This window comes from Somniosus microcephalus, chromosome 5, assembly GCF_052327205.1.
Source record: "Somniosus microcephalus isolate GS21.2 chromosome 5, FLI_Smic_1.0, whole genome shotgun sequence".
Classification (NCBI taxonomy): Eukaryota; Metazoa; Chordata; class Chondrichthyes; order Squaliformes; family Somniosidae; genus Somniosus; species Somniosus microcephalus.
The window spans coordinates 72,724,813-72,740,808 of NC_140991.1; the positions used below are offsets into that span (position 1 = coordinate 72,724,813).

General features: G+C 41.4%; 1 protein-coding gene across 11 annotated transcripts in view; it reads right to left on the reverse strand.

Moving 5' to 3' along the window:
* Positions 1-15,996, reverse strand: part of mllt10 (MLLT10 histone lysine methyltransferase DOT1L cofactor) — a 280,530-nt gene that overhangs the window by 3,955 nt on the left and 260,579 nt on the right. For all 11 annotated transcript variants that reach the window (XM_085987805.1, XM_085987795.1, XM_085987802.1 and 8 more), the window contains 5 exons: positions 12,865-13,019; positions 7,326-7,514; positions 7,109-7,197; positions 4,977-5,323; positions 31-133 (listed from right to left, as the gene is read on the reverse strand). In XM_085987805.1, coding sequence (XP_085843931.1) covers positions 31-133; positions 4,977-5,323; positions 7,109-7,197; positions 7,326-7,514; positions 12,865-13,019 — 883 coding nt within the window. The remainder of the gene's footprint in view (positions 1-30; positions 134-4,976; positions 5,324-7,108; positions 7,198-7,325; positions 7,515-12,864; positions 13,020-15,996) is intronic.

Below are 15,996 nucleotides of genomic sequence, written 5' to 3' on the forward strand. Positions count from 1 at the left end.
CATCTATTTTGAATGTCATAAAAGTCTTACAGGAGTAAGCTGCTGGGATGGCAACAATTGTTGAAGTTGTTGCTGCTGTTGGTGAAGTAACAGTTGTCTCTGTTGCTCAGAAAGTAAACTCAATCCTGGCACACTATAAAACAAAAATATTTTGCGAAAATAATACAGTATACAAAACACATACATTTTAAAAGATAGGATTACTAGGCCATACATTTTTATTAAGACCAGATTCATCTAATTCAACACTTTGATACAACAGAATATTCTTGATTCATACCTTTTTTGCAAAGGGAGTTTAGTTCTGTAGGTTCTTTTGGCAATCTAACCTCTTTATAACGGTGCCTTCTCCCACTGTTTGGAGAATACTGGCAAGTCTCAATCTCTCCACACACTACACAATGACTTCTTAAAGTTTTCCTGATGGCGCAGTAAATAAATGCATCATGCAGGTACAGATATCAAAGTTCTCAAAATTCAGGGGAGGAGTTAAAATATAAAGGATGGTGGGGGGTGTTGAAGTCCAGATTTGGCAGTGTTGGAAACAGAGGCAGACTGGGGAGCTAATGCTTTGCCGCAGTGCACACAGCACAATGACAACAATGTCCTTCAATACCACGCTGCCATTAACGACAAAATGGCAACATGATCGTAATCGGGAATTTAATCGGGAATTTAATGTTAATTGAGTAAATTATTTGCAGTCAGTTTGGCCAAGTCCTCACATACATTGGCCAACCTCAGTGATTGGTGGAAGGACTGGTCATAACTCTCCCACCGGCTGTTAATGTTTCAGAGAAGGGGAAAAAGAGAAATCACAATCTACCTACGTCTGCTGGAAAGTACACGTGAACTCAAAATAGGTCACGGGACGACTGTGATCCTAGAAACATAGAAGATAGGAACAGGAGTAGGCCATTCGGCCCCTTGAGCCTGCTCCACCATTCAATGAGATCATGGCTGATCATCCAAATTCAGTATCCTGTCCCTGCTTTCTCCCCATATCCCTTTAGCCTTCCCCATAGTCAAAACTTGCTCCACTCGTATTTGGAGAATGGAAACTATTGCAAGATACTGGAGTTGAGGAACATGCAGTGCCTTATTCCAGTCTAGTTACTGGTTTCAGTAAAGGATGGAAGAATTTATTACATAACAATTTGCATTTATATAGTGTAGAAATATCCCAAGATGCTTTACAGAGGATAAGGGAACAGATGCTAAACCACCAAGGGAGAAAGGTTTTTTTTTTAAAGTTGGAGAGAGAACTAGAGATGCAGAGGAGTTCAGTGAGGCGGTTTGACAGGGTAGAGCTAAGGTGAGGATTTTGAACTGAATGAGTTCCGTGGACTGGAAGCCAGTGTAGGTCAGCAAGGAAGGGGGAAATGGGCGAGTGAGACTTTGCAGGACAGAATGCAAGTGGCTGAGGATGGTGAGGGTTGCGTGGTTGATTGAAGGAAGAGGAATCCAAGTGGAAAAGGTGATGACAAAGTGGTCAGAGATGGCGACCTTGGTAGCAGAGAGACACGAGATGGTGTCAGGTCACAGGTTAGCCTGGTTCCTGGGCCACTGAAGGGAGCAAAGTCTCAACTTGGAGCTAGCAGAAAACTGGCTTTTAAAGTTATACTTCGATCCATTCACTATTTTATTTATGATTTGGCAAAAAAAAAATCAAAAGGATATTGTTCCCCATCCCCAAGCATAAACAATGCTTACCAACCTGGAGTTGTGAACTGGCAATCTAATCCCAAACTTTGCTACTGAGTGCACTGGTTTACCAGAGCAGCTTGGGTAGATTTGTCCAAGTTTTTAATCTCTCTATGTACCATGCAGATGAAGTGCAGAGAATGGAGTTGTGACATTCATGATGTAGTTATTAAAGATATATATTCATATTCTATGATAAGGTCGCACAATACTTTTATCTTCAGGTATTGTGCAGATAACTACATCATATAACTTGTAATAATTTAAGTTAACCTTAAGTCTTGAGCATGGAAATAACATTCAGGTAAGCCACTGTGTCAAAGTATATGAGCTGCTGAGCAATAAGGGGTACTAAGAGCCAAGGCTAACAGATTAAATATGTTTTGCCCCACCTAACTTAAATAGCTGCCCAAACAAGGGACCAGTGGAGAGCTTTAAAACATTTTTTTTTAATAAAGTAGCTCTGTGCTGAAATATAAACATCTTATTAAATATCTTGCATTCCTGTTGCTAGATTTTTGTCAGCCTTTTTACATTGTAAATTCCTACACAATGTAATTGCACAATTTGGCCACTGGATGGTGGGTTGGAGAAAACCTCTGAACTTCCCCTCTCAGCTCTGACACCATCTTGTTCACTCCCAAGATAAATTTATCCCTTCGGTTAAGTTTACGTTATCATTTTAAAGTTCTTTTATTTTAAAATAGTTGATCTCCCTGGTACTGCACACAGAGTGACGGGCAGGAGATAATTGAACTATAGCGTACAGACAGTCCCCATTTTAAAGTCATACATTCTATTTTTATTTATAGAATACTTCAACTTTATATAAATTATTTAGAGTTAAATAGCAAAACACAGCAATTTGGGAAGCAGAGAAGTTGATTAGAACATGGGATTTCTTCTGCAGTAGTGGCCGAGGACCCAGGAACGCAAAACAAACAGTGCCACCAATGGCAGTAGAAAGTAATTACAGCATGACAAGTTTGGCAACGGCTGCTTGTTGCCTGGTCAACCCTCAAATAATCAATATGGAGCATCTTGGCCGTCTCTGACCTGCTGTCTGCAACTACCCGTCTCACCAGCTGATGCCCCACTCGCGATATCGGCCTGGCTCTCCCGGTCTGGGTGATTTTGTGCTGATGCTGATCACTGCTCAATGCCAGTCAGCTGCCCCAAATATGGCCCACAAATCCATGCTCCTATTCCCCACCAATTGGTTGCCCCAATTGTATCACCCAAATGTCAGTACCTCAGTCTGCTCCTCTATGCCCCCTTTAAAATGCTTGCCAACTTGAATTTAAAACTTCCATATAGTCAAATTTATCTTCCCTTACCCTTAGGTAGCTCTTCACACACCCTCCGCCCTCCCTACTGCTTATGGCCCTATTCACAATCTCTGACCATCTTCCACCCCCAAGACCTTAACTCACTGCCAGCAACAACTACCAATCCTTTTGAATTGTCCTGGAGTCTCCAAGAATGGAAGATTAATCTCCTGTGTGCAAACCGGGAAAAAATACAATCGTGGTTCATGTCATTGCACATCGCACCTGTGGTTTGTACACGTGGGACTTCTAAGGTGACATCTTCAAATTCTGGCGCCAAACCTTTCATACCCCCAGTCTAATGAAGGAGAACCCACTAAAGCCTGCGGTGCGGTGCGGAGCGGTCAACACTGGGGAAACAGTATAAGGGTTGCCAAGTTTGGACCAAATTCAAAACCAGGCGAGATGGATTCACGAAATATGTTACGCCACAAATAAAGGACTAGTTTAAGCAAATTTAAAAAAATTTTTAAAAACTGAGTTATTTCTCAACATAGATGCGTTGTACAAATAGAAATCAAAAACACATGAATAACCAGTGGACTGCAGTACGCTATCAACATGTACAAAAATGAATCAAAGTCTGTAGGAAATAAAACTGAAAAAATGATGATTTTTTTGTTAACTGCTATAAAATCTAGTACATAACTTGTATAATCTAAATTTAGCAAAAAGACTTAGACTTAAGTTTTTCAAAAGAACAAGTCTAAAACTATGGGTGCACCTTACAAATCTTGACTTTGCAGTAGATAAGATGGTTACAAAAAAAAACTAAATATATGATGGTGTTCACAGTCTACTTTTACACAAAATGGGTATCTTTGAACTATTTTAAGTGTGAGCAAAGACAACTCAACTACACGGTCCCAACTTTTATAAGGCAAATGCAATAACATTTGCAAACTGCTGGCAAGTGTAACATGATCAAACGTGCAGGAATACATCCAATCAGAGTTGGCAACCTGTGGTAAACCACTGTTTGTATTCCACTGTGTACATGCCTCGGCTGACTCCTCCCACAAGTCCTAGTATAAAGGTGACTGCTCCCCAGCCCCTTTGTATTCTGGACCGGTCGACCACTCGAGGCAGACCTTCATTCTTTTGTTAATAAAAGCCTTTAGTTACTCTCTTAACTCTCAGTCTTTTATGAGTAATTGATAGCGCATCACAACCCTCCTGCCATCTCTCATTAGCTAGCCTGTTAGCTAGGACTGGCATTGCTCCCTTCTCCTGTTAGCCTCCAGCCCATTGCCCATCCCTGTCGGTCACCGCCTTGCTCGCTGCCACAGTGTGCTTCCCCCTCTTAAATTGCTGCTGCCTGTCAATTTACAAGATATAAAAAGAGTACTACAATCAGTTGTTCAGAAGAAGGCAGAGGAGGCAAAGGGGAAGGTAGAGGTGGGAGAGGAAAGGGAGGAGGAAAATAATTTTGGCAACATGCAAATAAAAATTGCGTGTTGCCAAAATGATCTTCCTCCCTGCGTTTTTCCTCCGCTTTCGCCCTTGCCTCCCAAGCCTTTTCTACCTTTTTATGGCTGCCATCGTCTCAGTTCTCACTTAGACCGAGTCCAATTATCTTCCACTCTCTAACCAATTTGACTAGAAGACTGTACTTTGTCTGGACTCCCAATGTGCAGTGGCAATGGAGATCAATTAGTGTATATATACAAAGCTTTAACCTTTTCTGCTTTCAGAAAAAAAACTTCAGCCTGTTTTTAATCTTTTATTCTCCAAGATGTCCTTATTGGTAATTGCTTGGTTCATTATTTTTTACAAAATCACTATTGTGTTTTTGCTAAGCAACAGATTGAAGAGACCAATACATCAGCTGTTTCACTGATGATTATTAGAAAATCCACAAGACTGATCAGATCGAACTCTGCTGGTTTTACTGGCCAAAAGAAAGTTTTCAAAATGCTGGTAGAAACGTTTTAAAGATCTTACCTGTTGTTTAGGTTGGTGGATAACGGAAGAGTTACATTAGGTGGCACAGTTGCATGTGATAGCGGACTTGGGTTTTGTGTTATTGACACGGGGGTCTGTATAACTCCATTCAAAGCACCCACAAATCCATTGATTGCCAGCTGGTTTCCTGGTAATGTTCCCATTAACCCGCCGACTGAAGACATTGTGGGGATGGTGGAGGCCATCGTCTGCATCCCACTAGCTAGTGCTCCTGACATACAGTTAACCTGATGAACCCCTGACCCTTGCAGAGCTGGACTCTGTCCAGTTGTGGTTGGACTAGCAAGAGAAGAACTGCTAGTACTATGTCCACTGGAAGTTCGTTCCTAAAATGAGAACATTTAACTTTAATAAACAGCTTACTTAAAAAGAAACAGCTTACTTAAAAAGAAACAAGTAACTCAATAATAACTTGCATTTATATAGCATCTTTAACTAGTAAACAAGGTGCCTCACAGAGCGCAAACAGACATTGAAAATCAGTAGAGAAGACAAAAAACACAAAGGATGGGATATGGGGGGAGTTCCAGAGTAGGGCCGAGATAGCTAAAGGCTCTTCCACTGATTATGGATTGGAGGCAGCAGAGTGTTGCACAGAAGGCAAGAGTTCAAGGACTGAAAGGTATGGGCTGGGACATAGGAGATGGAAGAGGTAAGATGGGGTGAGGCTAGGGAAAGATTTGTAAATGAGGATGAAGATTTTGAATTTAGTGCATTGTGGAACTGGGAGCCAATAGCTGTTTCTGAGTACAGGGGTGATTAGTGAGTGGGATGGGATTCGGGCGACAAAGTTTTGGACGAATTATATTTTGTGTTGGATGGCGCTTGGAAGGAGGGTGCTGCAGGAGTAGAGTTTGAGGCAACAAAAGCAAGGATAATGGTTTCAGCAGCAGTGGGGTCGAAATAAGGATGATGATGCCAAAGTGGAAGTAAATGGTTAAGATATGGAGAATGAAACTCAGAGCTGGGTGAAACAGGACATTGCATTTATACACTGTCTAATTCAGCCTGAGCAAACAGCCAGGGAAGGGGATGGAGTCAAAGGCTGGGTACAGTGTTTTTGGTGATAAACCAAATAAAATGGCTTAGGCCACAGCGTTAGCAGCTTACCAGACCGGTCTCGATGCTGCAGGCAGGGTGAAAAGTGGATAGAGGGGATTTGAACAGGGAATTTTGAGAAAGGTAAGTGGAGTTTTGTGTGGTAACACATTCATGGTCCTCAGAGAAAACGGGAGGTCAGATATGGGACAGTAATTGGAGGGAATGATGGGTACAGGATGGGCTTTTTAAGAAGATAGTGATGGCAGTTTTATAGGGAGGAGCAGTGCCTCTGGCAAAGGAGCCAGTAACAGCAGCAAGCAAAAGGTAACAATAGCTGAATGGTATGGAACTGGATGGAGATTCTGATTCAATGCAACAGGAGGTAGGTTCAGAGGAAAATGACCCTGGAGTGGGATGAATGCTAGAATAACATGGGGAAAAAAAAAATTCTATCTTTGAGACATGGAAGTTAATAAGATCTTTGAACTTGGTGTTGGAAGTGAGGATGGAGGAGGTGGGATAGAGAAGGGGATTCCTTATTCTCCAGGACCAAAAGGAGGATTTGGCTGTGGAGAGGAAGACTTGGTATTGCTTGAGATGGTCAAACAAAATGAAGCAGTGGGTGATGAGGCCAGTTGTGCAGTAGGTTAGCATGAGTCTGTAGCCTTCAGATTTGAGGATGCTCCTTTAGGGGTGGAAGACCGGGAGGGAATTGGGAACAAAAACATCAAAAGGCAGAAGGAAAGAGCTATTGAGTAGGTCACCAGAGACAGCGGTCACAGCAGGTGGAGGGTCAGAGGGAAGGGAATTGGAGTGTGAGTTTAACAGTGTGGGGAGGGGAGGGGAAAAGGAGAAGAGGATTCCCCTCCGAGTTTGAGAAGGAGGGTAGTGGGGCTAGAGGTGGGCAGGTGACGAGAGACAAGAAAATGATCAGAAATTGCCTCGTCAATGATCGACACTTTGGAGGTAGCCTGCTCCCACTCTAGGCATAAACAAAAATACAGTATACTGAAAATGACATGAAGTAATTCTCTCAAGTACTAAGTAAAAGTCATTAATAAGATGAACACCTGGGTTGGCATTGGAAGTGAGCTTTCAGGCAGAAAACTGTTGCTGAGGTGGGGACCTTTACTGCTGTGCAAGGAGGTTGTGCTGTGGACTAAGAGAACACATTCAAATTGAATTTTTAAACACAACAACATTTCTAATTGCCAATAATACCACTTATCAGATTGATTTAGCGTGACATGAAAAAACCACAAGCGTATGAAACAGAATGTCACTTACCAGTCTGCACTGTGAATGGGTGTATTTGAGTTGTTGGACTGGTATTTGAACTCATGACAGGGAAAGGTACTGAGAGCTGAGCATTTAGTAGCTGGAGGCGCTCCTTCTTCGCTGTCAAATTCTTAATCTGCTCCTCCAGCTGCCGATTTTCAACCTGAAGCTGATGCAGTGATTTCAACATTCCCATAACTATTTGAACAAAAAAATTTGAACAGTGTCAATAACTGAAAGTCTCACTAATAACACAAACCTCAAGCAATAGATCATTAAAAAACCGTTCAGTGCAAAGAAATAGAAAGTAGTATATTTTGGGGAAAATAACAGTGAATGGAAGCGTATCATAACTGGTAATTTTTTTTTTTTTTTTTTTTTAAAGTAGAGGATGAAAGAGCAAGGGGTGCAGATATATAGAATTTTAAAGGTGAGAGTGTACAGGTAGAAATAAAAGGCAAAGAGAGTTCTGGTTTTATACAAAGGAGCACTGAATATAAAAGCAACAAAGTGATGGTGAATTTGCGCAAGACATTGGTTAGGCCACAGTTGGGAGTTTTGTACACTTTTCTGGACACCCCATTATAGGGAGGATATCCGAGACATGAGAAGCTGACAGTGAGGATACATTAGAATTAGATTATAGTTATGGAAAAGGGCTTTTTGAAAAATTAGGGTTGTTTTAACTGGAATAGGTAAGGTTAGAGGATCTAACAGAAGTTTTGAAGATTATGGAATGTTTAGAGAGGGTAAATAATGATAGACTGCTTCCACTGGTTGGTGAACTGGTAACAAAAGGATAGAGACTCAGGGTTATCACAAGAGTGACAAAGGGATAAATTAGAAGAAATGTTTTCACTTTACTTTCACAGGATTATTAGAACATGAAATTCTTTACAACAAATGACTACTGAAGTAGAGATAAAAACATCTATTAAAACAGAACTGGTTATGTATTTGAAAGGGAAGAATATAAAAGGATATGAGGTAAAAGCAGGGGAATTGGATTACAATAGATAGCTCCAGTTGAAGACCTAGCACTGGCCTGATGGGACAAATGGTTTGTGTGGGTACTGTAGTTTCTGTGATTCTATGAATTAACTCTTTAAAGTTAGGCTTACTTTAAACCCACTGATAAGAATATTCATATGCTGCATTCACTCAGGTTTCACAATCTTTTTCCCCCAAAAAAGAATCATTTTAATGAATGTTAATTTTATGAGGTTTCTTTCAATTTTATTTGTTTTAAATTTCCTGCAAACTTTCTAGTTTAAAAAAAAATCTAATTCAGGTAAAAATATGGGGGGAAAAATGAACTTTACATTTACTAGGTAAAAACTGAATGGAAGAAAATTTGTACACATTATTTTAATGGTTATCTAGCCACTGAATTGTATGTCTTTTTTTATTTATATTATATATATTTTGATGGTATAATGTGCAATTGAAAGGAGAACAAAATCTCAAGAGTCACAAACAAATGGCTCCAAGTGTGAGGTAATGCATTTGGGGAGGGCTAACAAGGCAAGGGAACACACAATAAATGGTAGGACATGGAGAAGTGCAGAGGATCAGAGGGACCAGGGGGTGCCTGTCCACAGATCCCTGAAGGTAGCAGGACAGGTAGATAAGGCGGTTAGGAAAGCATACTTGCCTTTATTAGCCTAGGCATAGAATATAAAAGCAGGGAGGTTATGCTTGAACTATATAAAACACTAGTTAGGCCGCAGCTAGAATACTGCGTGCAGTTCTGGTCACCATATTACTGGAAGGATGTGATTGCACTAGAGGGGGTGCAGAGCAGATTTACAAGGATGTTGCTTGGGCTGGGGAATTTTAGCTATGTGGAAAGACTGGATAAGCTGGGGTTATTTTCTTTGGAACAGAGGAGGCTGAGGGGAGACCTAATTGAGGTGTATAAAATTATGAGGGGCCTAGATAGAGTGGATAGGAAGAACCTATTTTCTTTAGCAGAAGGGTCAATAACCAGGGGGCATAGATTTAAAGTTATTGGTATAAGGTTTAGAGGGGATTTGAGGAGAAATGTTTTCACCCAGAGGGTGGTGGGGGTCTGGAACTCACTGCCTGAAAGGGTGGTAGAGGCAGAAACCCTCATCACATTTAAAAAGTACTTGGATATGCACTTGAAGTGCCATAACCTACAAGGCTACGGATCAAGTGCTGGAAAGTGGGATTAGGGTGGATAGCTCTTTGACGACTGTCACGGATAAGATGGGCCGAATGGCCTCCTTCTGTGCTGTAAATTTCTATGATTTTATGGAGTCTTTAAATCACAAATGATGGCAAAGCGTCAATTTTCATGCACGAAACTGAGATAGGGTGGTGGTAAATAAAAAATAAGCCCTCGTTCTGGTCTTGATCACCGCAGTAACTTCTGTTGGTAATGTAACTAAATGAACATTGTGAGGGAGCAAGATCAACCTCAAGCGATAGCCCTTGTAGTCAAACATTCTGCTGACAATCATGGTTAAGGTTTACATTTGAATGCAGTGGGTGGGTGGCTGGCACCAATGGAACTGTACCTCTCAATAAGGGGTCAGTCATGGAATCAGAATGCTACAGCACAGGAAGCGGACATTTGGCCCATCTAGTCTGCACCAGCTCTTTCGAGGTGCAATCCAGTTAGTCCCACTTAACAGCTCTTTCCCCATATCCCTGCAACGTTTTCTCCAAGTATTTATCCAATTCCCTTTTGAAAGCTACTATTGAATCTGTTTTCACTACTCTATCAGGCAGTGCATTCTAAATCCTAATCACTTGTTGCATAAAAAAGTTTTTCCTCATGTCGCCTCTGGTTCTTTTGCCAATCACCTTATATCTGTCTCCGCTGGTTATCGACCCTTCAGCCACTGGAAACAGTTTCTTTTTATTTACTTGATCTAAACCCTTCATGATTTTAAACACCTCATCAAATCTGCTATTAGTCTTCTCTGCTTTAAGAACAACTCTAGCTTCTCCAGTCTATCTATGTAACTGTAGTCCCTTCATCCCTGGAAGCATTCTAGTAAATCTCTTCTGTACCCTCTCCAATGCCTTCATGTCCTTCCTAAAGCGTGGAGCCCAGAATTCGACACAATACTCCAGCTGGGAGCAAACTAGTGTTTTATATAGATTTAGTGCAACTTCCTGGCTTTTGTACTTTATGGCTCTATTTATAAAGTCCAGGATCCCGTATGCTTTATTAACTGCTTTGTTAACCTGTTCTGCCATCTTCAAAGATTTATGCACAACCCCCCCCAGGTCTCTTTGTTCTTGCACCCCCTTTAAAATTCCACCATTTAGCATGTAATGTGTCTCCTCATTCTTCCTACCAATCCTTCATATTGAATACCCATGTACTTTTCTTTCAAATAATGGAACCATGTCCCTATTTAAAAACTGGTAACCATTATACAATTCCCCTCCCTCATGCCTATACCATGTAAGTACATGATCTTGGCTAACTCCTTAGTTCTGTCAAAGCAGGAACGAGGAATGGTAAACAGCACATTAAAATAATTCACCAAATATATTACACATTTTTCCTAGCACAAATCAGGGAAAAGGGAAGGATAGTCTACTTTCAAAGCATTAAAATTACTTTACTGAGGAAGGCAATCTAACTTTCTTCCTCATTCAACTAACACACATGACCAACCAAATCCCAAAACAGAATGGAATAGCTCATTTTATCATGAGGTTTGCAGTAAAGATCAATGAAACAGTTGGTCATCCTATGCAGAATTGTAGACATTGCTGTGGTGTGAATTACATAGGATTTACAGCACAGAAACAGGCCATGCCGGTGTTTATGCTCCACTTGAGCCTCCTCCCGTCTTTCTTCATCTAACCCCATCAGCATAACCCTCTATTCCCTTCTCCCTCATATGCTTATCTAATCGTCCCTTAAGTGCTTCTATACTATTCGCTTCAACCACTCCCTGTGGTAGTGAGTTCCACATTCTCACCACTCTTTGGGTAAAGAAGTTTCTTCTGAATTCCCTATTTGATTTTTTGGTGACTATCGTTGATGGCCTCTAGTTTTGCTCTTCCCCACAAGTGGAAACACTCTCTCTGTATCTACTCTATCAAAACCTTTCATGATTTTAAAGACCTCTATTAGGTCACCCCTCAGCCATCTCTTTTCAAGAGAACAGAGACCCAGCCTGTTCATTCTTTCCTGATAGATGTACCCTCGTATTTCTGTTATCATCCTTGTAAATCTTCTCTGCACCCTCTCCAGTGCCTCCACATTCTTTTTATAATATGGTGACCAGAATTGCAAACACTATTCCAAGTGTGGTCTAAGCAGGGTTCGATACAGGTTTAGCATAACTTCACTACTTTTCAATTCTATCCCTCTAGAAATAAACCTGTGCTTGGTTTGTTTTTTTGATGGCCTTGTTAACCTGCGTCAATACTTTGTGATTTGTACTCCTAGATACCTTTGTTCCTCTACCCCATTTAGATTATTTTCCAAGTAATATGTGACACCCCCCCCCCCTATTTTTCTTAGCAAAATGTAATACCTCACATTTATCTGTGTTGAACTTCATTTGCCAATTATATGCCCATTCTGCAAGTTTATTAATGTATTCTTGTAATTTGTTGCAGTCCTCCTCAGTATTGACTATCCTCCCCGCCACCACCCCCCCCCCCAAAAATTTGGCATCATCCGCAAATTTAGAAATTTTGATTCTAAGGTCTAAATCGTTAATATAAATTGTAAATAACAGTGGTCCCAGCACTGATCCTTGTGGAACACCACTTCCCACCTTCTGCCACTCTGAATAGCTTTACCCCTAACTCTCGGCTTTCTGTCTTGAAGGCAGCTAGCTATCCATTCTACTACAGTACTTGTCTCCTAACTCTGCATTCCCTGACCTTATTCATTAGTCTATTTTGTGGTACCTTTGAATTACTTCCAAAGCAGCTTTACAAATGTGTTCCAAGGTGACTTAATATTTTCTCACAATGTAGCTTAGTTTATCACTTGGTTCTCTTCCTGATAATTGGGAACATAAAACGTTCACAACACCAATTTGCCATGATGCTTGTCTAATTCTTGCCCGATGGAATGATTACATAGAATTTTAGGGTTGAATTCATTTTTCAAGAGGAAGTCTCCACATACATCAAGAGTTGAGTCAGGTCTAGATCACAATCTGCAGAAACGACTAATATGTTACTAGTGACATCAGGTAGCACTGACGCTTGGTGTTGAGACAAACCCTGAAGTACAAAAAGGATTAAAGAACTGCCATATGAACTATCCAGAAGGCGTGAAGAGAAGGTGGTGTGGTGGATGTCCTTAAAGAATGGTGCCCACAACTATGTGATTAATTGAATTATTTAAACATAGGTGTGTCGATAAAATGATGCGTCCGCAGGATAATTATGAAAACAACAGCAATGCAATAAGAATAAACAGTACCTCTGACAGCAGGGGAAAGAACCAAGTAGAAACACGAAATAGGCACCTTTATGCGGTGTGAAATGATTGATGTATTGAAGTGACTGAGCATGAAAGGTTCTTGTAAATACATACCTTCTCCAGGAGTGCCCTGTTCCAAAAGAAACTGCTGTCCTTCACTCCATTGCCTTTCCAATAGCTGTTCGATGCTGGATGCGACTGGTGGCAGATTCTCCAAGACACTGTTACTTGACTGATCATAACGAATTTGTAAGCCACTTGCAGGAGATCTGTTTGAAAGGTCAGGATTTCCAAATTTAAAAGAAACATAACAAGATTAGTCTGTATAATTTTTGCAGAATCTACATTTTAAAAATAAAAATGCAAGATTCCCCCCATTAGTCTTCCAGAATTGGCAAGTTTAATGCCAACTCACTAACGCAAATGCAATCAAACATGCCCATCCTGCTGCAATTCAACAGTTTCACGTGGTCACTCCACCTGGCCTGGGTAACAGGACTAAGATATTCTGCTTTAAGAAAAACAATCTTACAATAAATCCCCCTTCAGTTACACCATTGTTTATTACTGATAAATAAAAATTGAGCAATACTACATCTTTAAATCAAAATTCTCATCTAAAATAAACAGTGAGCAGAATGGTCAACGACAGCAATTTTGGTTTAGTGGCATACAGTGATAAGGAGTAGCAGACAAGAGACTTGGGCTGAAAATATCCAAATCTAAATTATTGATTCCCGCAAAGCTATTAGCAAGCACCAGTGTGTTTGGGCTTCTGCAGAAGGAGGTAGTGAAAAATCAAAGAGTAAGTCATCCTGCATCACTGCCCTCTTACCAACTAGTTATATAGCAGCATTCGCAGAGGTCTGTGAACAGGTCACCTGTTCTCAATTCTTAAGAAAGGTACGTCAAAGAACCTGTAGATCTAGTGAGAATATGATTTTAAAAATTAAAAATGGTAGATTAGATTATATCTGTAGTTAGAATGTCTCTCATTCTGGGAAAAATGTTCAAATTCTACAGTAGTCACTTTGCTGGCAGGCTAATAGGATTCTAATTGGCTGGGGTTGGATTTGTCCTGCATTTTGTGAACAGGACATACCTGGGCAATCTTCCACAATTTTGGGTAGATGCCAGTTGTTGAAGATGTACAAGAACAGCTTAGCTAGGATCTAGGGATGCAGCTAGTTCTGGAGCACAGGTCTTTTGTACTAGTGTGCTGGGCATTACCATCGTTGAGGATGGGATGTTTGTGGAGCCTTCTCATTCTTCTCCTTGTTAGTATCTTAATTGTCCACCACCATTCACAACTGGATGTAGCAGGGATACAGAGCTTTGACCGGATCCATTGATTGAGAGATTGCTTTCTGCCTATAGGCATTCAGCTAATCCTCAATTCACTGCAGCACTAGATTCTATCTTGTAGAAGTCTCCTATGTCTTATCAAAAGCTTTCTGAAAGTTCAGGTCGACAATGCATACCGGGTTACCCTCATCCACTAACCTGGTTGACTTCAAAAAAATTCAATCAAATTGGTATGTCACAACCTTTTACGGAAGCCATGTTGGGTTTCCTTGATGTGGCCTTCTCTATCTAAGTGGTCATATAGCGCATTCCTAATGATTCCCCTGAACATCTTACCTATTACTATCAAGCTAATGGGCCTATAGTTACCCGCTTCTGCCTTATCCTCCTTCAGACAATGATGAAGAGCCTGTAGCCACAGCAAAGCCAGTATTTTTCTGCTCTGATCCACCATATGATGATGATCCAGGATGACTATTTGGTACAATGGAGATTGTGCAGTGGATTAAGATACAAAGATTCAGCTGCCACAAGAACATACGGTCACCACAAAAGTGACTGATTTCCACAATGTACAGGTAAATCCACACAAATGTCTTGGGCTCCCCATGAATTTTCAGCTGAATTTTGGCAAACCTGTCAGTATTAGAGAGATTAAACAGGCTCCTATGAAGGATAGGTCCTCTGTTGAGCACTAGGTTTTATAATTGATCAGCTAGTATCAGTAATGGTAACCATGAAACTACCGGATTGTCGTAAGAACCCATTGGTTCACTAATGTCCTTTAGGGAAGGAAATCTGCCCTCCTTACCTGGTCTGGCCTATATTAGTAGGTTGGGCCTCTACTCATTAGAATTCAGAAGAATGAGAGGCGATCTTATCGAAACATATAAGATTGTGAGGGGGCTTGATCGGGTGGATGCGGTGAGGATGTTTCCACTGATGGGTAAGACAGGCATAATCTTAGAATAAGGGGCTGCCCTTTCAGAACTGAGATGAGGAGAAACTTCTTCACTCAGAGGGTAGTAAATCTATGGAATTTGCTACCTCAGAGAGCTGTGGAAGCTGTGACATTAAATAAATTTAAAATGGAGATAGACAGTTTCCTAGCTGATAAGGGAATTAGGGGTTACGGGGAGCGGGCAGGGAAGTGGACGTGAGTCTAGGTTCGGATCAGCCATGATCCTATTGAATGGCGGAGCAGGCCCGAGGGGCCGTATGGCCTACTCCTACTTCTTATGTTCTTATATTTGACTCCAGACCCACAGCAATGTGGTTGACTCTTAACTGACTTCTGAAATGGCCTAGCAAGCCACTCAGTTGTACCAAATCACTATGAAAAACAGCAAGAATAAAAAAAACGGACTGAGCATCCGACATCGACCTCAGCACCGGCTTCAGACACGACAACGGCACACCCAACCCAGTTGACCCTGCAAAGTCCTCCTCACTAATATATGGGGACTTGTGCCAAAATTGGGAGAGCTGTCCCACAGACAGGTCAAGCAACAGCCTGACACAGCATCATACCTTTCAGCCAATGTCCCAGACTCCTCCATCACCATCCCTGGGTATGTCCTGTCCCACCGGCAGGACAGACCCACCAGAGGCGGTGGCTCAGTGGTATACAGTCGGGAAGGAGTGGCCCTGGGAGTCCTCAACATTGACTCCGGACCCCATGAAGTCTCATGGCTTCAGGTCAGGCATGGGCAAGGAAATCTCCTGCTGATTACCACCTACCAGCCTCCCTCAGCTGATGAATCAGTATTTCGCTATGCTGAACACCACTTGGAAGAAGCACTGAAGGTAGCAAGGGCACAGAATGTACTTTGGGTGGGGGACTTCAATGTCCATTACCAAGAGAGGCTCAGTAGCACCACTACTGACCAAGCTGGCAGAGTCCTGAAGGACAGAGCTGCCAGACTGGGCCTGCAGCAGATG